Below are 25661 nucleotides of genomic sequence, written 5' to 3'. Positions count from 1 at the left end.
GCTGGATTCGGACCCAGGTGCTCCTGGCTCAAGGGCCAATGCTCTGTCTGCCACCCAGCCACCCCTACTATTATTACTATTTTATTTTATTTTGGGTCTTTTTTTTTCTTCTTTTTGGTTTTTGCAGGGCAGTGGGGATCGGGTGGCTTGCATGTCACATGGCTGGGTGATTATTTGGTTTACGAGGCTAGATATGGACTCGGGTGCTCGTGGCTCCAGGGCTGGGTGCTTCGTCCATTCCACCACCTGGCCATACCTACAATTATTACTATTATTTTTTTTAATTTTAATTTTTTTTCTCCCCCCCCTTTACTTTTTTGCCCAAACAAATCTATCTATATTCATGGGGGGAGAGGTATTTTGTTAACTTGTAAACAAGTATATTTTATTAATGTAAAGAAAAACATTTGTACAAAATGAGAATAAAAAATAAATAAAAAAAGAGAGCTGTAGAAATAATCTTATTTATACATTGTACTTATGAGGTAGGGAAGGTTAAAATTTTAAGGAATGTCTTTACTAGAGGGAAAAAAGGATGGTTTAGCTTTTAATTACCTTTCAGTTAGCTAAATGTGGTAGAGCCACTGAGTCTTGATGGAAAGAAGGATGGATTGTGGAGTCAGAGCACTTTGATTTGAATCTCAACTATATTATTGGGTAGCTCACATGTAAAATGGGATATGACCTCTACAATCCATTTTACCAGTAATTCCATGATCTTAGGATCTTAATTCCCATCCCTAAAACTCCAACACATTTTGCATTATTCCATTAGTATTTTCCTTTGCTCAGATCGGTTCCCCCTGTATTTGTTTTTTAAAGTTAAATGTCCCAGAGTGTCACAGATTTTGGGAGGAACCTTAGTGGTCATTTCCCCTAGCCCATACTGGAATGGAGTACTTATCTGATAAGTGGTTAGCTAGTGTTTGCTTGAAGAATTCCTTTGAGGGGGGGAAATCAATTACCTCTGATTCCACTTTTGGACAGCACTAATTATTCAGAAATTTTTCCTGAAATTAAACCTTATATACCATATTCCACAGTAAACTTCAAAGAGATACCACAGTCACAAGCTAAATAAGATATAAAAGAAAAAATAATTAAAGGAATATGTTAGAAAATACCTGTCACAGCAAGGGTTGGAACAAAGTTCTTAACCAAACAAGGGATTGTGGAATCACAGATTTACAATAGAAGGAATCCTGGAGATTGAGTTCAGCTTCTTCATTTTACAGCTGAAGAACCAAGCTCAGAAAGGCTAAAAGTTTGTGCATTATTACGTATCTATTATGTGAAAGCCACCAGGCTAAGTATTGAGAGAAGGAAAAGTGGAACAGTTCATGTCCTCAAGGGTTTACATTCTAGTGGAAAAAAACAAATCTGCATTTCTGAAATAAATACAAGATCTGTGGGGGAGGGTACGATAGTACTTAGTGGGAATTGAAAAAGACTTCTTGGAGAAGGTGTCTCTTGGATAGTTTTGATGGAACAAGGGATTCTAAGAGGCTGAGATGAAATTTTGCACAAACACAATTATTTTACCTGGGATAAGAAAGAAAACACTTCAGTTGGGGGAAAAATCTTTGCATCACTTGTCTCTGATAAAAAGTCTTATATCTAAGATATATAGGAAACAAAGAGACATGGGCCATTCTATAATGTTAGTGGTACAAAAATATGAACAGAATTTTTTCAGTAAATAATTATAAGCTAATATGAAAAATTGCTGCTACATTACTTAATGATAAAGTCCATATTAAAATAACTCAGAGTTTGGCCTTATACTTGCTACATAAGCAAGATGTAAAAAGACAGAAATAGCCAATTTTAGAGAAACTGTGAGAGGACTGGCATACTACATTAGTGAATTGATTAAACCATTCTGGCAAAAAAAATCATTTGAGACTTGAGAGAAGTATTCAAAAACTAAATGGGTATAACTTAAAATTCCTATGTTTCATTTATAGCAGCTCTTTTTGTGGTGGCTAAAAGTTGGAAAACATAGTTATTCCCATCAATTAGGGAATGGCTAAATAAGCTGTGGTATAGGATTGCAATGGAATAATATTGTGCTATAAGTAATGACAAGAGGATGATTTCAGAAAAACCTGAAAAGACTTATATAAATTGATGTGCAATGAAATGAACAGAATCAGAACATAATACACAGGAACAGCAATATTGTTTGATGAAGAACTGTGAATGATTTAGCTATTCACAGCAATGATCCAAGACAATTCAAAAGACTAAAGCATACTATTGGGTTTCAGAGAAAGAATTGATATTGATTGAATACAGACTGAAGCATGCTGTTTTTCACTCTTTTGATTTTTCTTTTATTCCAGACTTCTTGTACAAGATGACTTAATATAGAAATATTTTGCATTATTGTACATATATAATCTATATCTGATTGCTTGCCCTCTCAGGGAGGGGTGAAGGGAGGAAAGGTAGAATAGAATTTAGAACTCTTAAGTATTAAATAAAGGTGTATAATTCAGAATGTTAAATTACAGTGCTCAGTTTTATATCCTTATGTATACAGCCTCTTTCTCAGCATTCATCCTTTTTTCTGTCCCTCAACATCTAGGATATAGTATGTGCTTAATAAATACTGACTTTATTTTCTCAGATCTCAAAGTTATAGGAAATGTTTCTTTGATCTGAAAAATTATGCTTATAACATTTAAAAAATTTTTTTAGGTTTTTAGTTTTTAGGTTTTTTTTTTGCAAGGCAAATGGGGTTAAATGGCTTGCCCAAGGCCACACAGCTAGGTAATTATTAAGTGTCTGAGGCCAGATTTGAACTCAGGTACTCCTGACTCCAGGGCTGGTGTTCTATCCACTGTGCCACTTAGCTGCCCCACATTTTTAAAATTTTAAATTCAATTATCCTTAAACATAAACATTTCAAATTCATAGAAAGAAATAAAAGTGTAAAAGATATAAAGTGACTGAAATAATGCAGTCTCATTTTACTAATGTCTATTTTCTCCTTATTTGTGTACGAATTCAATAATCTATTACTATTATTATTATTATTATTTATAATCGAATAGAGGAAACAAAATGCAAATAAAGATATACAAAACAAGCTATATACAGGATAATGGGAATTAACCAAGCAAAGGTCCTAGAATTAAGAGCAGTAAGGGAAAACTTCCTGAGAAGGGGGTGGGATTTTATTTGGCACTTAAAAGAAAGGCAGGGAGATCAGTAAGTTAGAACCAAGACGGGCAAACACTCCAGGCATTGACATTGCAAGAGAAAATGCTCAGAATCAAGATATGGAATATTTTATTTATCACAAAGCCAAGAGGCCAGTACCACTAGATTCAAGAGTACATATTGGGGAGTTAGGTGTAAGAAGACTGGAAAAGTAGGAGTTGTTTAGGTTATAAAAAGCTTTGATTACCAAACAGAGCATTTTGTCTTTGATCCTGGAGGCAGTAAGTAAACAAAAACACTGGAGTTGGGGGAGCTGGGGTGGCAGTGTGGCAGTGTGTATGACATGATAGGACCTGTATTTTAGAAAAATCACTTTAATGACTTAATGCAGGATGGATTGCAGTGGGGAGAAAGCTCCACCAGGAGGCATTAGATGATAAAGACTTGTACTAGAATGGTGGCCTGTCAGAGAAGGGAAGGGAATATTCATGAGATGATGCTAAGGCAAAATAAACAAGGCTTGAGAATAGACTAGAGAGGGATGGGTAAATTGACAATGGGGAGGCCAAAGTGACTTCTAGGTTTTAAGTCTGAAGGGAACTGAGAGGATGGTTTTGCCTTCTACAGAAATAGGGCACATGTGGGGGAGAGGTAAGGATAGCAGGGATTTGGGGGAAAGATGATGAATTCCATATTTAGACATAAGATTTATCTACTGGATGTTCAATTGTCTAAACTGGAGGTGTGAAATTAAAGATCAGCAAAGAGTGTGGGGCAGGGTAGATAAATTTGAGAATCAGCATGGAGATGGTAATTACATCAGTAATTATATTTCTTCCCATGTTATAATATTTTCTACTTAGGTGTAAAACATTTGAATTAATTTATACAGAATATTCAACCTTATAAAATTGCCCCAACAATTATAATTTTGCAATAATGGTAATAAAAGTTAAATGAAGTTAGTTATAATTTTGTAGAAACCTGCTCTAATATATTTGACTGATTGCTTAGAGAACTAATTTCTTGCCTGATAAGTGTTATTTTACTTGATTGTAGTGTTTTCCTGAAACCATTATGTTAGAGTATCTATAACCTATATATAAAATCTAATCTATAATTTAAATGAAAAATATTAATTATTGCTCCATTTGCATATTCATTTGATTATGTTTAGAATAACTTTTAAGTCAATTGCTAAATTGTTTGGCTATAATAACCTGTGTGTGTGTGTGTGTGTGTGTGTGTGTGTGTGTGTGAGAGAGAGAGAGAGAGAGAGAGAGAGAGAGAGAGAATATGTTTATATAGTAAGAAGGTTATCAGAGCTAGAACTAGAATGGTACCACAATGTTCTTTTATCAAGAATATTGAAATCTAAGGAATGCTCTTCATCCAAGAGGTGGACAGTTGGACTGTCCCATTACAGTGAGCAATTTCTTCCATTGCTTTGCCTATCACCAGATATAGCATTACCTTGGTTCCATTCTCTACTACATCATCATCCCTGGATGACTTGTGGATCAAGCTCCCCTCTTCTAGTATGACTACATCTACATGGGGTAATGGATTATCTTCCATAGCTCTATCTCTCGCCTCCATTCTTTTCCCTTCACTCTACTGCTACACCTGAATTGCCCAGGGCACAAGAATTTCTGCTTACTACTCTGTTGCTCATATAAAGATGTATCAAAGTTGAAATTTTCTCACCAAATAATGAACTTTGAACCAACTGTCATCCATATTTTCTTTTACTAGGTACCTGCATTATTGCATATTGGCAATATGGTTCGTGGCTTGGGGCCATTAGTTGTCCAATCTGCAGACAAACGGTAACATTGAATCTTTGAAATATTTTAATGTTAATTTGATTTGCAAATATGTTTATTTTTGATAGCTGAATTAACCAGTTATTTTTTGTTTTGCTAACAGAGCTAAAAAATTTATCTCCTGATTTTATTTTGATTTCTTTTTCAAGACTCAAAACTAAATATATAATCTTAAAATTTAATTAAAAACTCAATAAAACTGAATTGTCTTTGGAATCACCAATGAAATTAAAAAGCGTTTCATTATCCAGAAAAAAAGTTTCTAATCAGGCTTAAGCAAATTTCCTTTACATGCACACTTATTACGGACTATTTTTCTTAGTTTGCTATTACAATGTGAGTAAGAGACAGAGGGTCTGAATAGCACAGAATGGCAGATAAACCAAGGGAAAAAAACCAAGACCATATTGTACTGCAAAATAAACATGTATGTGCACGTTGTTTTATATTGATATTTGACTGTTTATGTAAAGGAGAAAACTGGCTAACTAAACAATTGCAACTTAGGGAGATTATCATTATTGAAATTTTTTTCAGTTTTATTTATTTAAGGTAATGGGATTAAGTGACTTGCCCAAAGTCACACAGCTAGGCAATTATTAAGTGTTTGAGGCCAAATTTGAACTCAGGTCCTCCTGATTCCAGGGCCAGTGCTCTATCCACTGCACCACCTAGCTGCCTCCTCATTATTAAAATTTAAGTATGGATAAGAAAATCTTAACTAGGAGAGAGAAAAGGTTGAAAAAGCCTTTAGAGATAATTGTATTATGATTATCACTTCATTCTTTTCATCTTTTTGATGGGGTTCAGATGTTTTATTGACCAGTGTACAACAGGATACAGCTGTTTTTTGTAACTGAACAAAAGTATAAGCATATGAATTCATCTTTTGAAGGCTCAGTGAGAAATAATCAGTACAACTCCAGCAGGACACAAGACAAAAGGGAAGCTATATACTTCATCCTGTTCTCACATGATTTCGATCTTCTAATCTAGGTCTTAAGTTTTCATTTAGTTTAAAGATTATGAATATTTTAGAGGTGACATCTATTAGTCATTTTGTTTTTATTACAAATCACTTGTTATGGCTAGTTATTGTATGTGACAGTTTGGTATAATGCAATTTATTGCTTGGGTTCTCTTAAGATATTTTGAGGTCTATATTTACTGTAGTGTGGGAAAATGTCATATTAGTCCATGAAAGAGAGCCTCTGATATATAATTAGAATAGCCACCAAGTTATATCTTGAGATAATTAAAAAGCTGCTAAATTTGTATAGTTTGAAGTAGTAGTAGCAGAGTAGTGCTTTCAGACTTACAGCTTTACCTTTACAACTTATACTTTATATATGTCATCTTATTTGATCTTTTAGAAAATTGACAAAGTGTTGATACAATATTTAAGAATAGGATGCAAAGCAAATTAACACAAAGGAGAAGCAGTATAAACATGTGCTAGAGGCATCAGAACAGGAAGAGATAAATTGAAGCATTCGAGTTCTATGAGACCAAAAATTACTTTATATATGAAATGATATAATGAAAATGCTTTATAAGTTGTAAAGAATTCATGTTATTGAGACAAGGATGTGATATAATATTTGAAAAGTTAACACAATTTAGTTAACAAAAGTTAACACTCTTTGAGAAAGAGGGCAAAGACAGTGAGAGTGACAGCAGTGATGACAGCAGGAGAAGAAACTGGAGCCTCCTCAACTGTCCATGAGAAATTGAAACCACTGTATTGTGGCTGAACTGAAACAGTCAGTAGCCTAGCCCAGTGGTAGAGATGCATGCTGTGAGAGCCCAAGATCCTGAGCTTTTGGTGTACCTGAGGCCATGAGGAACTCGGTACCAGGGCCATGCCATGGGTACTTTAAGCACAAACACCTACAGGATAAGCAGGGGATTGAGAAGCTAACTTTTGAATTGACAGACTATAGCAAATGAATGAGAAGAGTTCAGGAGTGCTTCAAAGTCAGAAATGTGAGAGCAGGTTCAAACTAAAATAGCACAACACTTTCTTCAGTGGCAGATCAAGCTGAAGCTGATAATGCACAAGGTCCTTTACTATGAGGAGAAAGTGTTTGAGACTCAGTTGAAGATTTGTCTGGCTAGTTGGGGATTTCATTTGGGCCAGACACCCACAAAGTTCCTCCCCCCATGGTTGACTGCTCTGCAGTAACACAAACTTCTCTCCTTCAACTCCAGCCTGAGTATCCCAGGACTAAATTTTTCCATTCCTGAGAGCTGCTCCTTCAGTTACTGTTCCTGGGACTGGGGAAAATCTCCTGTGGATGAGACTGGGAAATTGCTCTATGGAGACAAGTTCAGAACCAACAGAATTTCAGACTAAGACAGAGGAAGAAGATATTGACTATACAACTTGTGAGGAACTGGAGCTTTCTGATGAGGAATCCAAGGCGGAGGAGGAAGAGGAGGAAGAAGAAAGAAATGAAGATAAGCCTGATGGATTTATTTTTTCCTCAATCACTCCTGGGGTGATTTATTAGTCCCAGTTTGTATGGAGACACCCAAACTGATTGATCTAAGAAAAAATAAGATTGAAGAGGCTAAGGATGGAATTGAGACATTCCAACTGATTACTATGCTGCCTGAGAATAGTCACCGTGGCAGATGCCATGATGGATTCCATCCATATTTATGACATGTCTACAGAGATGATCTGGAAGGGCCCAGCCCCTGAACTACAAGAGGTAGAAGAGGCCTTGGCCCTAAAGGAGTTGGAGCTGGATCCCATGGCTTTGACCCAAAAACACAGGAGCACATGCAGGAGCAGCAGGCCCAGGTAGAGGAGGGCATTTAAGTGACATGTTGGCTGAACATGCTGTCAACCAGAAGCAAAAAAGAAATAGGAGGCTTCACCCCAGGACTGCTATACCAGAAATAAGAAATACAAAGAATATTGGGCAGCTAGATGGCACAGTGGATAGAGTACTGGCCCTAGATTCAGGAGGATTTGAGTTCAAATCCACTTAATAATTACTTTAGGCAAGTCAGCTTGAAGATACCTATCTGGGATTCTGCTTTTTGGATATTGGGGCCTAGATCCCTCATGATTCCAAGAACTCTTTTTTTATTTCCATGTTCTTATTTCAGACTTGTTTTATAAATAAGGCTCTTCCCTCCCAGGGAAAGAATGAATAGAAAATAATAATTAACTATTATACCATTATGTTAACTCAGAGGGTAAAACAATTTCTGAGCTCAACTCAGAGGAAAGGAATGGTAGCTTTAGACAAATGAAATTCAATTATAAAAACCAATACAGCATAAAATCATTTATAGTATATAGAACAGGGCCATTCAAAATGCAGCTTGGCTCATGTGACCTGCAGGGCAATTTTATGCAGCCCCTTTATGGGTTTACTAAATGCTTTAGTAAATGAAGCTGAGCTACTGCAGAGCTCTTGCTAAAATGGCAAATCAAAATATATTGTCTGTTGTTTCAATAAAAACTTTTAAAAGTAAGGTTGGGGGCAGCTAGGTGGCACAGTGGATAGAGCACCAGCCCTAGAGTCAGGAGTACCTGAGTTCAAATCAGGTCTCAGACACTTAATAATTACCTATCTGTGTGGCCTTGGGCAAGCCAATTAACCCCATTTGCCTTGCAAAAACCTTAAAAAAAAAGTAAGGTTGGACAGTCCTGCTATAGAATTAATTCAGTAGAAATCAATACAGTGGGAACTAGAGATAATATTAATGTTTATCTTTTCATTCCTAAGCCATGTATTCCTTTGAGGAAACATACTTATTTGAATGACACCGTATTTGAGGTAGAGTTTAGTAACCTTCTGAAAATATTGCAGAGGTGGTACCCAAAAGGAAGTTTTATTGAAAATGAGTTGTGATAGGAAAATCTCTGATCATTCCTACAGGAGTAAGAATCTCTTGTACCATATATCTTAAGTAGTCACCTAGGTTCTACTTGAAATCCAGATATGGAAAGCTCATTGCTTCCAAAAGCAGTAGGTTTTTTTATTTATTTTTTGATTAAAGATTTATTTATTTTGAGTTTTACAATTTTTCCCCCCATCTTACTCCCCGCCCCCACACACAGAAAGCAATTTGTCAGTCTTTACATTGTCCGCAGTTCTTTCTCTGGATACAGATGGTACTTTACATTGCAGACAGCCCAAAATTGTCCCTGATTGTTGCACTGATGGAATGAGTGAATCCATCGAGGTTGATGATCATCTACCCCATCTTGCTTTTAGGGTGTACAGTGTTTTGCTGGTTCTGCTCATCTCATTCAGCATCAGTTCATGCAAATCCCTCCAGGCTTCCCTGAATTCCCCTCTCTCCTGGTTTCTAATAGAACAATAGTGTTCCATGATATACATAGACCATAGTCTATTAAGCCATTCCCCAATTGAAGGACATTTACTTTATTTCCAATTCTTTGCCATCACAAACAGGGCTGCTATGAATATTTTTGTACAAGTGATGTTTTTACCCTTTTTTCATAATCTCTTCAGGGTATAGACCCAGTAGGGGTATTGCTGGATCAAAGGGTATGCACATTTTTGTTGCCCTTTGGGTGTAGTTCCAAATTTCCCTCCAGAAAGGTTGGATGAGTTCACAGCTCCATCAGCAATGTAATAGTGTTCCAGTGTTCCAGATTTCCCACAGCCCTTCCAAAAATGATCGTTATCGTCTCTGGTCATATTGGCCGGTTTGAGAGGTGTGAGGTAGTGCCTCAGAGAAGCTTTAATTTGCATTTCTCTAATAAGTAATGATTTAGAGCAATTTTTCATATGACTATGGATTGCTTTGATTTCCTCATCTGTAAATTGTCTTTGCATATCCTTTGACCATTTGTCAACTGGGGAATGACTTTTTTTTTTTTAAATATGACTCAGTTCTCTGTATATTTTAGAAATGAGTTCTTTGTCAGAAACATTAGTTGTGAAGATTGTTTTCCAGTTTACTACATTTCTTTTGATCTTGGTTACAGTGCTTTTATCTGTGCAAAAGCTTTTTAATTTAATGTAATAGAAATCATCTAGTTTGTTTTTAGTGATGTTCTCCACCTCTTCCTTAGTCATAAACTCAAAAGCAGTAGTTTTCAAACAGATCTAATTCAATTTTCAAACAGACATAATTGCAAGTTTTTCCTTACATTAAGACTAAATCTACTGTACCTTATATACAACCCTTAACATTCTACCCTTTGATAGCCAACAAAAAATTTTAATCCTTCTCTTACTTGATGGCCTTTTGAATATTGTGGAAGACAGCCTTCAGGTTTCCAATACTTCTCTTTTTCAAGGTAAAAATCCTCATTTCCTTTGGCTGGTCTTTAGATGGAAAAGTCTAAAAGGCCTTTATTATCCTAGTTGCCTTTTCTTGGCTGTTTTCCACATTGTCAGTGTATTTCTTAAAATCTGATTTCCAAAAGTGAGTACTGCATATTTATTCTGTCCCTGGCAGAGATGTTATTTTTCATTTTCACAGTTGGAGGCACTGTATATGTTTCTATTTATGTATAGTTTAAGTGCACACTAGTTGTTTTGGTTGCCATATCTTAGTGAACTTCCAGTCTAGAGACCCAGGTATTTTTCATATGAACTGTTTTCTATTCACATTTCACTTAGTTTCTACTTGCTAAGTTGACTTTTCACAGACAAGACAATATAGTTGTTATTCTTATTTGTTCTTTATTTTTGAAGTGGACCGCATCATAGATGATGTCTTGAGTTGTACATGAATTGGATAAGTAAGGCATAGTTGCACAAAGTCATCAGCATCACTCTCTTCTCTCTTCCTGTGTCATCAAAGTCCAATGGCAGGACAGAAGTCAAGGTGTCTGGCGATGACTCAGGATGCAGTGGATGACCTTGGCATCTTTGATAGCTGACCAAAGCTCCATAGTACCTACTTCAGCTGCCTTCATGGCTGTTGGAACAAATTGTTCTCACCCACCTATTATGCTGGGGAAAGTCTTCATATGCTTGGGTAGACATCCCCCTAACTCATCAGTTCCCTTCAAACTGATTTAGCCTATCTGCCAAGACTGCTCATACTATAGCTTCTTGGAGTCACAGGTGAGAGTTGGATGAATCAGGTGACACCAAAGGTATATGAGCAGCCCTGAAAAGCACCAAAAGTATTGGAACACTCCATACAACCCAAATAATAGTAAAATTTTTATTAAAATATTCCTGAAAAATATTAAAAGAAAGATGAAATAACAAGAAGTTGTTTAAAAAGAAGCTTTTCAAGGCCAGGTAGGTGTGTAGTGGATAGCACATTGACGCAGAAGTCAGGAGGACCAGAGTTCAAATCTGGCCTTGAACACTTAATAATCACCTAGTTATGCAACCTTGAGCAAATCATTTAACCCCACTGCCTTGAAAAAAAGAAAAAAAGAAAAAGAGACTTTTCATCAAAACTATATAAAATTAGGTTAAAATGAATGTTTCTATGTCATTAAGTGAAATGTTTAATTCTCTTAAATGCAAAAAATTAAGTGTAAATTATAGATGTCACTCTATGTTATCACTGATGTCCAACAAAACAAATTTTATTGAATTGTTTTAAATTTACATAAGAGCCAGATGGCAATGTTGGCTGCCATTTTCTATTGTGGTAGACTGAACCATACATTTAATTTATAGCATCTCATGATGCCAGTTAAGTGCCATATTTTGTCAGTTCTTTGTAGGCTATCATGGAACAACAGACAAAAACAAAGTGCTATACAATTAACTGGAAACTCGTTTCCTCTAGTCAGTTATTTTCTCATCAAAAAGATACTTGATTATTATATAGCAAGCTTGTTATTTTTATTTAAAACAAAATTTCTGCTGCTTATATTTTTATTCTCACTACCTCCTTTCTCTCAGATCATATTGGTTCCTTTTCCCTCTATTTCCTTTCTATTTGATTATCTCCTTTTTTATCTAACTTTCAGATTTGGCGGAAAATGACAGTAAGATGTAGTGATGTCTTTTGGCCCACTTGTTAGTTGATATAAGATAGTCAACAACTCACTTTGAAAGGCCTTCAAAAGACTCCCTCTCCTCTTCCATGGCTTGACAGGATAGCAGCTTCTAATTTTTTTGCTTGTTGTTCTAGAATCATTACAATTTGCTTAGAATTAGAATATATTTCTTAATACCCAGTGGGTAGAAGTCTTTAGCAGCCCTATTTCCCCTCGTGAAGATCAAGTGTTAATGACATAAGGACATTAGTTAGACAAGGTACCTTTGTGCTACAAGTAAGTACTGACCAGTTTCTTAAGTATTGGTGTCTTGCAGGTCTTAATAGAATTGAAAATCTCAGATAATAGGGATATATTACCTTCATTTATTTACTCCTCAAAATAATCATATTTTTGTGCCATTTTATATCTCATATTTTCCTTACATTCCTATATCAACTAATATCCCCAGGCCAAAAATGTTGTTTAATAGTATATCCTCATGGTAACAAAAAAAAAATTTAGAATATAGAGTGGATATATTCATTGTTTACACTGTAGATATTTAAATAGTGTAAATAAATAAGCTTTGAATTTTATTATACACATTGATTTTGGGGTTTTTTTTTTGCAAGGCAAATGGGGTTAAGTGACTTGCCCAAGGTCACACAGCTAGGAATTATTAAGTGTGTGAGGCCGGATTTGAACTCAGGTCATCCTGGCTCCAGGGCCGATGCTCTATCCACTGCGCCACCTAGCCGCCCCCACATAGATTTAAAAAAAAATTGCTTTCATTAAAAGAAAAAAAATACTCAAGTATTTCATACTAAAAGGTAACATGCACAGATGAACACTAATAATTCTTTTAAAAAATTCAAAGACTTGCAGGAGTAATAAAAATGACTTTTTTTTCTGTTTTTTACAGGTTACCTTACTCTTACCAGTATTTGGTGAAGAAAATCAGACTCAGGATGTTTCAGAATTGCATCAAGATATTAACGACTATAATCGAAGATTCTCAGGACAACCCAGATCGGTAAGTAACATCAAGGTGTCAAAATAGTGGTCATTTTGATCCTCCATTTTTTGTAAAGCAAAATATTTTAACAGGTGTACTTTGATTATGTATTGAAAACAAGGTCTTATAGTTTGCTTCCTCCTTCACCTTTGTCAGTCACTGACTCAGTAGCCTTATCCAGGAGCTTTCCCAAGGAATAAATTTCTCTTATAAAAAAATGAATTAGGGGTGGCTAGGTGGCGCAGTGGATAGAGCACTGGCCGTGGAGTCAGGAGTACCTGAGTTCAAATCCGGCCTCAGACACTTAATAATTACCTAGCTGTGTGGCCTTGGGCAAGCCACTCAATCCCATTTGCCTTGCAAAAACTAAAAAAAACTAAAAAAAATTAATTAAGGTGGGAGAAAGGGAAGGAAACAAAATAGCAACCCCCAAATATAATATTGAAACTTTAAAAAAGTCTATTTATTTTTAGGTTTTGTTTGTAGGGCAGTGGAAAAGGGAGTAGATAATAGTGACCACAATTGTAATTTTCAAACTTGAGGGAAATAGAGACTTAAGACCATACAGATACACTCACAAAAATGAGAATGTTAGAACTTGATAATTTTCCTCTTATGTTTACTTAATTAAAAATGATTCTAACATTGTTTTTTCAATCAGGTCTCATAGTAAGCTATATTTTTTGTTTATATCACAATAATTATTCCAAAAATACTTTCTGATGTTTTTTACCAGTAAATACATTATTTTAGCTGCCCTGAGAAAATGTTGTCAATATACTAAAACCCCTATTTTTGCAGTTTTAGTCTGATATCTTAAAAATTTTGTGTCTAAATCACTCTAGAAGAGTTTTTAGAATTTGCCATAAGGTATATTTATTACCAATAAGCAAACATCCAGAATATACCAACATCTATTCTTACAAATGCCAGTCACACCTTTTTCAGTGGTGTTGTGCAAATAAAAGTAAAGTACATAGGATTAAAGGAGGCAGAGATCTTTACATATTAAGGCAATGTGTGAGCCTTCTTATCTAGCTACACTAAGTATGTTCTGATGGGTACAAGGGATTTTAGAATTTTCTGAACCATCTTTAATCCCAAAATCTCCCATACCTCACTGATAATAGCTGGCATTTATATGATGCTTCAAGATTCTCAAAGCGGTCATTTGCTTCTCACAAGAACCCTGAGAAGTAAGGAATTATAATTATCCTCTTTTTACAGAAGAGGCAGACAGGTTCAGTGATTTATCCAAGGACACAGGGATGAAATGTGTCTGAGACAGGAAATGAACCTCTCCACTGTACCATTATATTTCATTGTCCTTGAAAATAAATAGGAGAGCCCTTGAAAAGTAAAGTGTTTATCATAAATTTTCATTTTAATATTCATAAAATGATATATACTATCTAGAAAGTGATAGGCTATATGATAGATACAAAAGGTACAAAAAGCACAGATTGTGCTCTCAAGAAGCTTATTTATAAGCTTTAGTATATTTTGAGGGAAAGGATGATATATTCAAAAATAATATACCAGGGGGTGTGTGATAATGTCACTAACTTTATATTTTAGAGTTCATAGAGTATTTTTATCTATATTATATCAATTTATCCTCCAACAATAAGCTATTATACCTATTTTACAAATGAAGAAACTGAGATTAAAAGAGTTTAAGTGATTTTTGTGGTCACAAGTATAATAGTAAATGTCTGAAGCAGGATTCACACTCAGGTCTTGCTGGCTCCAAGTCCAGTATTCTGGTCATTGCTCTGCCTTGAGAGGTTGAAGAAATATGCAATGAAAAATAGGAGGAAGGAGAGAAATTATTTGTAATTGAAGAGGAGGGAGGAGAGGGAAGTGTTCATAAAGGAATTAACAATTAAGTTGGGCCCTGAAGGATTGAATTTTAGCAATGTAAGTAAAGAGTCAAGGAGTTCACTCCAGGAATCCAAGAAGACCGGAAGGGAGAGAGGAAAGAGTAAGTCAGGTACAAAGAGTGGTCCAGTTTACCTGGAATATAAAATACATGAAGAGGGGGAGTAATATATGATTAGATTAAAACAAGATTCTGGAGGGAAAACTCTGAATACCAGGAATGGATTTATTCAGTTGACATTGAGGAGCTCAGGAAGCTTTGAAATAGTTATATGGTCCAAGTAATGTTTTAGGAAGAGGAAGGATGAATTGTAGAGAGATACAGTGGAGGTAGAAAAACCAAAAGCAATTTATTACATAAGTCCATAAGATAATGGGAGTGTAAAAAGATGGGGCAGCTGTAAGAAGGAGCAGATAGGTCTAAGATTGTAAGTCTGTCACAGACAGTAGTCACACTGTGTCAGCAACAGAAATTAAGAAATCAAAGGGGCGGCTAGGTGGCACAGTGGATAGAGTACTGGCCTTGGAGTCAGGAATACCTGAGTTCAAATCCAGCGTCAGACACTTAATATATTACCTAGCCGTGTGGCCTTGGGCGAGCCACTTAACCCCATTGCCTTGCAAAAAACAAAAACTACAAAAAAAGAAAAAAGAAATCAAAGGGACAAAGCTTGGGAAGGAGAGAATTATGAATTAAATTTTATAAATAATGAATTTGAGGGGCAGCTAGGTTGCATAGTGGATAGAATACCAGTCCTGGAGTAGGAGGACCTGAGTTCAAATATGACCTCAGGACACATAATAATTGCCTAGCTGTGTGACCTTGGGCAAGTCACTTAACCCCATTACCTTAAATGAAAAAAAAAAAGAAATAATGAATTTGAGTTGCCAGTGGGTTCATCATCTAGTAAATCATAGTTAGGAATATAGTATTGTAGTTTTAAGGAAAGTTTGAGAGGAAACAGAAATTTGGGGAGGTCAATTCCATGGGGACTAGTAAGTGAAGTTCTCAGAGTTGGTGATAGAAAAAAGAAAGGGACAAAGCCTTTGACCTTAGAGGCTCCCCATGTTTAAGGTTAGGAAAAGAAATAGGGGAAAAAAAAGGAAAAGAAATAGGAATGCTGAGAAAAGTATAAGAGTAATACCAAGAATTCTGTATCCTGAAAGACTAGGGTGGAGAGAAGGTATCAAGAGAATGAGGAGGGTCAAGAAAGTCATGCAACAGAAAGGTCAGAGGATAAAAACAATTAACAGTCACTAAATGAAACAATAGTCGGGGATTTAGGAGTAAGCAAGGTGAGTACTGTGAGTACTGAATACTCTAGGATTTTGGCAGAAGACATTAAATGGTTGAGAGACTAGCTCTGTCAAAGGAAGGATTTTTTTTTAAAATAGGGAGTGAATGAGTAAGCTGATAGAAAGGAGATGGAACGATTGAAGATGCATGGAAAAGAGGATAACTGATGAAGCACGGTCAAGAAGAGGGGAGGGTGGATGATGGGAACATAAGCTAGCCATGTCTAGAAGGGCTACAGAAGAAAGGAGGATAAATTAGGGAGGAACACTGAGTGGTGTTAAGTGAGGGAAAGTGGATACATTGGCATAAGAGAATACTTCTAATATATTTTGTGAATTGGTAAAAATCTTAGGAAAATTTAATGACAACAATATAAAGAACCGTAATTAGTATGTTACAAACACTTAATAGGGGTGGAAGTTATTACTCTCTACAGTTACATGTAGTTGTTCACTGTCTAGCTAAAATATTTTAAAGGTTATTATCTGTAGAAATATAAGTAAAAATAGATGCTTTGTTAATATCTTGGCTTTACCTAACCATAAAACCACTCAGATTTAACATACAGGAAATTATATTAAATATAAAACATCTTTCAAAATTGGAAAACTAAGAGATTTGAAATGTCATGTTAAGATTTTGCATTACTTGTAAAAGATAAAATTTTACATTTTACTTCAAATTAATTTTAGAAGGTAAAATTACTTTTTAGCTTTTTGTTGATAATCATAGTAACTTGGTGACTCACATTTCCAACTATCCTTAAAAATAAAAATATTTTATTTCAGATAGAAGTCAAATGACTTGACAGTGGACTGTTCAAATCCAAATAATCACTAGTCATTAGTCCATACTTGGGTAAACAATATATCTAAATTCTGAATTCAAATAGGCACTGCTTTCTTTGCTTTTCAGAGTTGCCCAAGTGGTTCTTACAAGTTTATGTCTCAAAAGTGCTAACCTGACATTTGATTTCCAGTAATCTTCAAACTGTTATCAACCCTTTAGTTTGAATTCAAATGATATATTACTGAAAGGTAGAGAGAGGCACTGTGCTGCTTTGAATCAGGAAGACTTAGGCTCAAATTTGGCTCTTAACCTTTTAGTAGCTATGTGACCTTGAACTTAACCTTTCTGAACTTTAGGCAACTTTCTAAATCTACTGAATTATATAATAGATTAAATGCAATCGAGGGCAGCTAGGTGGCATAGTGGATAAAGCACCAGCCTTGGAGTCGGGAGTACCTGGGTTCAAATCCGGCCACACAGACACTTAATAATTACCTAGCTGTGTGGCCTTGGGCAAGCCACTTTAACCCCATTTGCCTTGCAAAAACCTAAAAAAAAATGCAATCTGCACTGATGGAGAGTTCCATGAACCCTGTATATCCTTGATGTATTAATGGGTAGCCTGTGTATATGTAAAATGTATGTATATGTGCATGTATACATGTAGCACTAACAGTACCACATACTTTAAGTGAGCAATTAAATAAATATTTGAATATTTATATAAATAAATATAAATCTTTAAATAAATAAAAAATATAGTTTGTATTATGTTTGTAATAGCAGTATTCTGGAACTGAGAAGTTCAAATTATGAAATATAAAATGTTGAAAACCAAGTATGTAATGTGTTTTTTTTTTCCCCTCCTGCCAGATTGTGGAAAGGATTATGGATCTGCCCACTTTACTGAGACATGCATTCAGGGAAATGTTTTCAGTTGGGGGCCTTTTCTGGATGTTCCGCATCAGGATTTTACTTTGTTTACTGGGAGCTTTTTTCTATCTGATATCACCCTTGGATTTTGTTCCTGAAGCCTTGTTTGGAATTCTAGGATTTCTAGATGATTTCTTTGTCATCTTTTTATTGCTTATATACATCTCCATCATGTATCGAGAAGTGATAACACAAAGGCTAAACAGATGAAATAAATGAATGTTGTTTGAGCTTATGTTGAAAACCATTCAAGAGAACTATAGCAAAACACTTGAATATCATTTTTTAGGTTCAAATACATCTTAGGAAATTTTGCTAACTGGAACTGCATCAGTGTGTTGGAGGTTGTAATACTGAAGCTAGATTTAAACATCTAAACCATGTGTATTTGTTCAAGAACTAAATATCTTCTGAAAAAGTCACTATATGGAAGGGATTAAGTGAAAAGGAATATTTTTATATTGTGACTTTATCTCTCAAAAATAAACCATTTGGCTTTAAAAAGTTGTTAAATATGGAATTCATCCACTCCCTTCCCATATGAAATATAGATATTATAAATGAATAATTTTCTTATAGTAAAATGTTACATAAAATTTTAAGTCAGTATCTCTATGTTTTGTGAATTTGCAACACAATTTTGCTTTTTCATTCCAGCATTACTACTTTTATCCACTAAAGCTAAAAAAGATCTTTAACCTTGCACAGAATTCATTTAATTCATACATAAAACAATTTTTTAATAAATTCTAAATTTCATCATCTGGTTCAATATCTTACAATCAGTAAGCACTCAGTATAGGTTAGTTGATTGAACAAAACATAGATTTCTTCTCAACAAAAAACACTTAATTTAATAATTGTAACATTTAAATCAATAGCTTGATCTTTTCAAATGATAATCATATCATAGTAATCTGAAAAGGGGAAAACTGAAACCAGGATGTTGAATGAAATGGCTAAATTATGGTAGCTGGGGGACTTTATTAGGAATAAAGTCAACATTCATGAATTGACTACAAAACTTATGGCTGAATCATAACACTAATTAAACATTACCAGAAGAAAGCCTGCTGCTTCATTCATTCCAAGTCTGGGATATATTATCCATTGGTAGGATGACAAAGAGTATGTGAGAAAAATAATTCTTTTTCTGAGGACTGACATGTTCTCTTAAAATTCCTTACAACTAACTTGGTGTAGTTCTTTAAAATGAGCTTTGTCACAATAATAGTACAAACTATTAGCTTTACTGGTGAACATATATTGAACCCCTCCTGCATGTAATACTATCCTTGGCATCAAGAGGGAAACAATCCAAAATTACTGCTTTTCATTTTAATGTCCATTGTAATTCATTCAGAAAGACATCAACTTGGTATTGACTCTAAAATGACAATAATGATGGCCTTATTTCAGCTTTTTCTGTGCTGGAGGACAATAACCAAGTGTTGGTGTCTAAGGTAAAATAAAAGATGAAAGGTGACATATTGAACCAATAATGATGAGGTAGGATTTAGGGCAAAAGATTGGAATATATCTCTTTTTTTTTAAATAGTCTTCCTTTCTAGGGGATAATTTAGGTGAGAATCTCAAGCAAAAAAAAATAAACTAAAATTTTCTCACTATTATTTATAAAACTTTAATTCTTAGGGACTTATCAGAAAAGAGAAGAATAGCTATGAGAATTTTTGCTACACCCCTATTTATTAATCTGAGGATTCTGGATCTTTCAGGTCAAGAATAAATCTTAGGGTACAAAATGAATTATCCTGTAAAAAGACAATTTCAGTATGTGCACTCTACCTACATTACCCTCTTTCAATTCTGATAACCATTGGTTTTATTTTAATATTCTGGGTAAAGATATTTTTATCACAGTTTATAACATTTTAAGCATTGTAATATTTGAGACCACATCAAGTTTAAAAAGGACATTTTAAAACGTATGAACCTTCTTATGTTCATTGTATTTAATTCTGGTGATGAATATAAAGAGTTTAAACTTAATGTATTTAACCTCTAACCAAGTTAAGTACTTCACTTTTAATCAGTGTTTGAAATCAGTCATAACTCCCGTGATTCAAGGTAAAAATCACACCTTTCAAAGTGATGATACAGAGTGCCCCCAGGAGTACATAATAAATTGATAAATTATCTGGGGAGCTCTTGAGTCCAGTTGCCCAAACTGCCCTTTGGTCAGATATTATAACCACCACAATTTCTGGTTCTTTAGTGGTGAATCTTCATTTCTGCAACAACAAAAGTGACTTGAATCACTTGTTACTATGTGGATATCTACCTCACAGTGTTGTTATGGAGAAATAATACTTGAGTTTAAGCTTTGAATATACATGTGCAAGTAATTTGTTCTTTTAAATAAAAGCAGAATTTATCTCAAATGCTTGTTTTGCCATTACTTCTGCAATGTGTGTGCTTAGAAATTTAAGACAGACATGTTATGGTACCATGAAATGATATTCAGTGTAATTGTTTCTGCTTCATTTATTATGAATGTGTATTTAAATATCTTATTCCACTTTTAATTTACATTATTAATTTTTGCCATGTGCAAAAAAATTGAAAAATGAGTGTGGTATCTCTTACTAATAATTGGTTCTACGTTCCCAGTTTTTATATTTTATTTCTCCCCTTTTGAAAACTGCAGTCCTCCTAACTAGATCATATGTGAATTTTGAAGAAAACCAAGCCAACATTCTTGCATAGCCATGGCTCCAAATTCAAATGTGCAAAAGCCCAAGTGCTTTTTCATATATATATATTTGTATTTGTATTTATTGTATTTATCATATTTAATAAAATTAGCAGACTGGCTAAGTACAGTATAACACCATGATTCTTTAATAATGGACTTTTTGCCTTTGACTATTCTTCCTATTCTAGGAAAATGAGTTTCCTTTGTGACAATGTTTTACTTACTTTTAACTTTTAAATTTTCACTGGATTTTCTGACAATTATCTAATTCAGAATGTTTTCTATTTTTTATTTGCATATATCTTTTTTGCTCCCTAACTAAACATGTAGGTCTTTTTTGGTATTTAGTCAGAATCAGATTGGCTTTTCAAGAAAAGAGTAATTATTCCATTCTTGGCCTTTGGTTCCTTTTTTTTTTTGTGATCAGAATTAAGCCTCTTTCCCAAAAAAGGTCAACAAAACATATATTCTTTCACTAACACTAACCTTAATTTACTCTGCCAGAAAAACAGGGCCAGGACATAATGGTGTGTCTCTCTGGAGGAAACTCACTATTAGCCACCACCCTATCACTCCTGGTGATGATGTTTAACTTGCACACTGTTCCACACAGAAAAAAACTTTTAAAAAATGAAAATTGAAAAAAAACCAATTAACTGAAGGCAACATGACATCCTATATATTTTTACTTTTCAAGACAAGTATTTAAAAAATGCCCTCATGTTCATATCAAAAAATTTTTTGTCCAAGCACTAACTCTTTATGACTAATTATGGCTCTGATAATGAAGAATAGGTTTATTTTCCATTGCTATAGTTAGTAGACCAAATTATCAATATTTTCACTCAATGTTGCACTTTTTATAAAAATAGAACTCTTAAAATGGAAAAAACTAATTTCTCTGATCTGATTTGGGAATACTCAATGTCAACTAGTCCTTAAGAAACTACTAAAGAAAATGACAATGAAAACCTATGGTATAATATAGAGCAAAAGCAGTAATCAGAAAAATGTATATCTTTAAAAGGCTTGTATCAATAAAGAACAGATCAATGAATTGGGCATGTAATTTAACACTAGAAAAAGTAAATGTTCCAGTAAATGTTATCCTCAAAGATAATATGAAAAGTGGTCAAATAAACTATTGAAATGGAGGTACACTGTCTACAGCTTTGTCAAAAAAGGGAACAAGGTGAATCTGAAGTGATCTATTCTTGAAGTCATCCTTTTAGGGTATGGTAGGAGGGTAGTGTGCTATGGTGTTGGGAGAAGAAAGAATTTACACACACACACACACACACACACACACACACACACACACACACTGTTGAGATCCCTTACAGGATCCCTACTTAAAGGATCACTAGGAAAGATTAAAAAACTTTTAGGACTCTGAAACTTTTAAAAATATATTTTAAAAATACATTTTATTGACTTGCATTGGTAAGAGAAGGTTCCTCATTGGAAGCATATACCAGTGAAATCAGAGGTCCTACATTAAAACTGTTTTTCAAATAGTTTTATTGATGCTTTTATTATTTACATCAAAGTCATTTCTGGACACACTGTACCCTCTTTCCTTTGCTCTCCCACCAAAGTAAGCCCCTCCACTCTGGCCAATGAATTGAATCCTCCCTTGTAAAAAAAGAAAACACTTAAGATTTTGAGATTTCAAAGATTTTAATGAGTATTTATTGCATACCAGCCTGGGCACTTTGCTGATCTCTCTACCACTGACTGTGCAGTCCTGCTTTACTCCTGAAACACACTTTTTAAGTTTCACATGTCATTTGAATTGGGTTTTGATGTTATGGAAGTAATAACGCAAGATACTTTTGGGGAGAAGTACATTAGATGAGAAAGGAGAGTGGTGTGTGACCACAAAGATGAGCAAAAGAGCTATTCATGTGCACTTTGGCCACATTCAGAAAGACTGCACCAAAGTAAAATGCTGTATATAGGTAGGTCAAGAATTTCACTCCTGCCCCAAAAAATCAATGTGACTTCAGCAACGAAAGGTTTTGGTGATGAATTTAACTTTACTGATGCATCGGTTACATAAATCTCAAGCAAATTATGTACTACAGACTCATGACAGGTTTGTGCTTTCTAGAATTCAACTCAGCATTAGAAAAATTATTTGTTCTTTGGATCAAGCATACTTTAGTTTGGCACCTTTCAAAGCATATTCACTTAAAATTTGACTTGAGGGAATCTTTAATTATAGGTATGCTAGCAATCAATTAAAATAGCACAAATATGTCATGAAAGGCATATTGTTTTGAAACCTAATGAAGCGCCAAAAGAACTCTAGTTCATATTTGTATCTCCCTCTTTGGGAGAGAGGTTTGTATGGACTGTATCTTCTTCTCTGGCTGCCTTTTCCTTTTGACTTCACAGTTGCTTTTTAACTGTCCCCTAAGCCCTCCACTTTTGCTATTAATGGCCTGGTTCTGTCCAGTAGAATTCTTTTTGTAGATGAGGGCTTTGCAAATTGTCCATTCCTGCTAATGCCTGGCCTACCCTAGCAGTTTTCACATTTCAGAATGTGGCTACTCTCATTCCAAAATGAAACAAAACAAAACAAAAAAACCTGGTACACTTTGTAACTTAAACAAAAATATTGAAAAGTCCAAAGACATAACTAATGAATGAGTTGTAATGTGTGATAATTATAAAGCAAATATTAGCTCTCCAATTACAAAATGCTCATGCATAAAATAAAATTTAAACTTAGAACTGAACTTTTTTTTTAAGAATATTATTCTGTATGTATTGGGAACATTGTGAATTGCCCTTATAAATAGACCAGAGATGACAGAAGGCAATTAAGTTTTATATGAACACTGTACTCCCAAAATAGGTTTCAAAAATTGTATTTTTTTTGCATCCATGTTGAATCCAGATGAATTTACAAATCCTGTTCAACTCAGGCTGTACTATATGAAAGAAATGAGTTCATTAATAGCTTTCTTTAAAAATATAACTGAAAAGTAATATAACATCTATGTTACCATTTAGAAAATTACTTTTAAAATTATTTAAATGTTGTGATGAGAACCAAGTAAGCTTAATGATAACCTGGACTGAATAGGAACTTTTCATTAAAGTTATATAAACATTTCATTAATGTTAAAAAAATTCTATGATTCTGGGGTCAGAGAAGGCAGGCCTTTAAAATCAGGTTAGAGAATCTAGATTTTATTTGTTAGGTAATGAAACAGCATTGAAGAGAAGGGATTTAAGAAGGTAAATGATAATCACCTGAGCTATGTTTTAGGCTGGCTAATAATAAAAATTTACACACACATGTATTGAAGGTTTGCAAAATATTATCCTTATTTTATCTCATCTGATTTTCACAACCACTTCAATAATAACTGCAGATATCATTATGGATTGACAAGGACCAAACCTGGAGATGAAAAGAGTAACTACCTGTGCAATAGTTCAGGTGACAGTTAATGAAAGGTTTGAGGGATGGTGATAAGAGATGGAAAGGAAGGACCAAAACATGGCAGCAAATGTTTGGATTTGTCTAACTTGTCTAACTGGATGTGGGACTCAGAAGAAAGGAAGAAGGAAAAAATACTGGTTTGTAACCTAAAACACTGAGAGACCCATGGTGATGACAAGAGCTCATATTTTTATAGTGCTTTAGTTGAAGCACTTTCTTTATAGCAATTCTGGTTGTGTGTTACTAGCCCCAATCCCCCTTTTTACTAAAGATATAATAGAGATGTAAGGAGTGTGTATCTTGCTCAATATCAAGGGGACAGTAAGTGGCAGTGTCAAAATTCAAATTTCATCCTTCAACTTCAAGTCCAATAATCAAATTGCTCCACCAGATTGGACCTACATTACCTTCCCCAGCAGAGAATGCTCAGAAGTGATTGAAAGTCATAGTGTTTGAAATAGACACTAGAGGGGCAGCTAGGTGGCATAGTGGATAAAGCACCGGCCTTGGAGTCAGGAGGACCTGGGTTCAAATCTGGTCTCAGACACTTAATAATTACCTAGCTGTGTGGCTTTGGGTAAGCCACTTAACCCCATTTGCCTTGGAAAAACCTAAAAAAAAAATAGACACTAGAGTTTAGATCAGAAGTTTTTAATCTTTTTTTGTGTCATGAACCCCTTTTGGTAGTCTGGTGAAGCCTAGAGCTCCCTTAACAGAAGAATGTTTTTGTTTTTATTTTATTTATTTTTATTGACTTTTTTCGAGGTAATGGGGTCAAGTGTCTTGCCCAACATCTCATAGCTAGGCAATTATTAAGAGTCTGAGACTGATTTTGAACTCAGGTCCTCCTGACTCCAGGGCCGGTGCTCTATTCACTGTGTCACCTAACTGCCCAGAAGAATGTTTTAAAATGCATAAACCACATAAGATAACAAAGCAAACTAATATTAGCATTTATAGACCCCCCCCCCAAAGAATCACTGGTTATTCCTTAATGGACTTGCTCATTCCATCAGTGCAACAATCAGGCACAATTTTGGGGGATCTACAATGGAGAACACCATCTGTATCCAGAGAAAGAATTGTGGAGTTTCAACAAAGACCAAAGACTACCTTTAATTAAAAAAAAAAACCCATTATTATGTAATTTTGCTCTCTTATACTTTATTTTTCTTCCTTAAGGATATGATTTCTCTCTCATCACATTCAACTTAGATCAATGTATACTATAGAATCAATGTAAAGAGTAACAGACTGCTTTCTGGGTGGGGAGCAAGATTAGGAGAAAAATTGTAAAATTCAAAATAAAATCTTTTAAAAACAAAAATGAATCACTAGTTATTTTAACAGTCCAGGTGGTAGATAACTATATCCTACTCTTACATTCTGTCGTTCATACTAATTGGTTTGCCAGGTCTTCTTAAATCACCCTCTATAAAATCCATGCCCCTTTTCCCACTCAATCACCATCCTAATTCAGCTCTTTGTAACTTCATGCCTGTATTATTTTAACAGACACCAAAAGTGAATTGTTTCCAGTCATTCCCTTCTTCAATCTTTCCACCTGGCTCTGCTCTCCTGGAAGATTTCCAGAAACTCATCATTCTGCAAGATATGATCGACTCTGAAA

At 34.7% G+C, this 25661-nt stretch overlaps 1 protein-coding gene and 1 pseudogene across 4 annotated transcripts in view; both read left to right on the top strand.

Annotated features, from left to right (window-relative positions):
* RNF170 (ring finger protein 170) overlaps nt 1-21823 on the top strand; it is a 62050-nt gene extending 40227 nt beyond the window's left edge. For 3 of the 4 annotated variants that reach the window (XM_074209050.1, XM_074209049.1, XM_074209051.1), the window contains exons 5-7: nt 4924-4997; nt 12866-12976; nt 17799-21822. In XM_074209050.1, coding sequence (XP_074065151.1) covers nt 4924-4997; nt 12866-12976; nt 17799-18068 — 455 coding nt within the window. In that variant the 3' untranslated portion in view covers nt 18069-21822. Of the gene's footprint in view, nt 1-4923; nt 4998-12865; nt 12977-17798 lie in introns of all 4 variants that reach the window. The other variant, XM_074209048.1, reaches the window with a different exon arrangement.
* Nucleotides 5871-12857, top strand: LOC141498573 (splicing factor 3B subunit 2 pseudogene; annotated as a pseudogene).
* Nucleotides 21824-25661: the final 3838 nt, after the last annotated feature.

The sequence above is a fragment of the Macrotis lagotis genome, chromosome 1 (assembly GCF_037893015.1).
Source record: "Macrotis lagotis isolate mMagLag1 chromosome 1, bilby.v1.9.chrom.fasta, whole genome shotgun sequence".
Classification (NCBI taxonomy): domain Eukaryota; kingdom Metazoa; phylum Chordata; class Mammalia; order Peramelemorphia; family Peramelidae; genus Macrotis; species Macrotis lagotis.
This window is presented reverse-complemented; position numbering and strand designations above follow the sequence as displayed.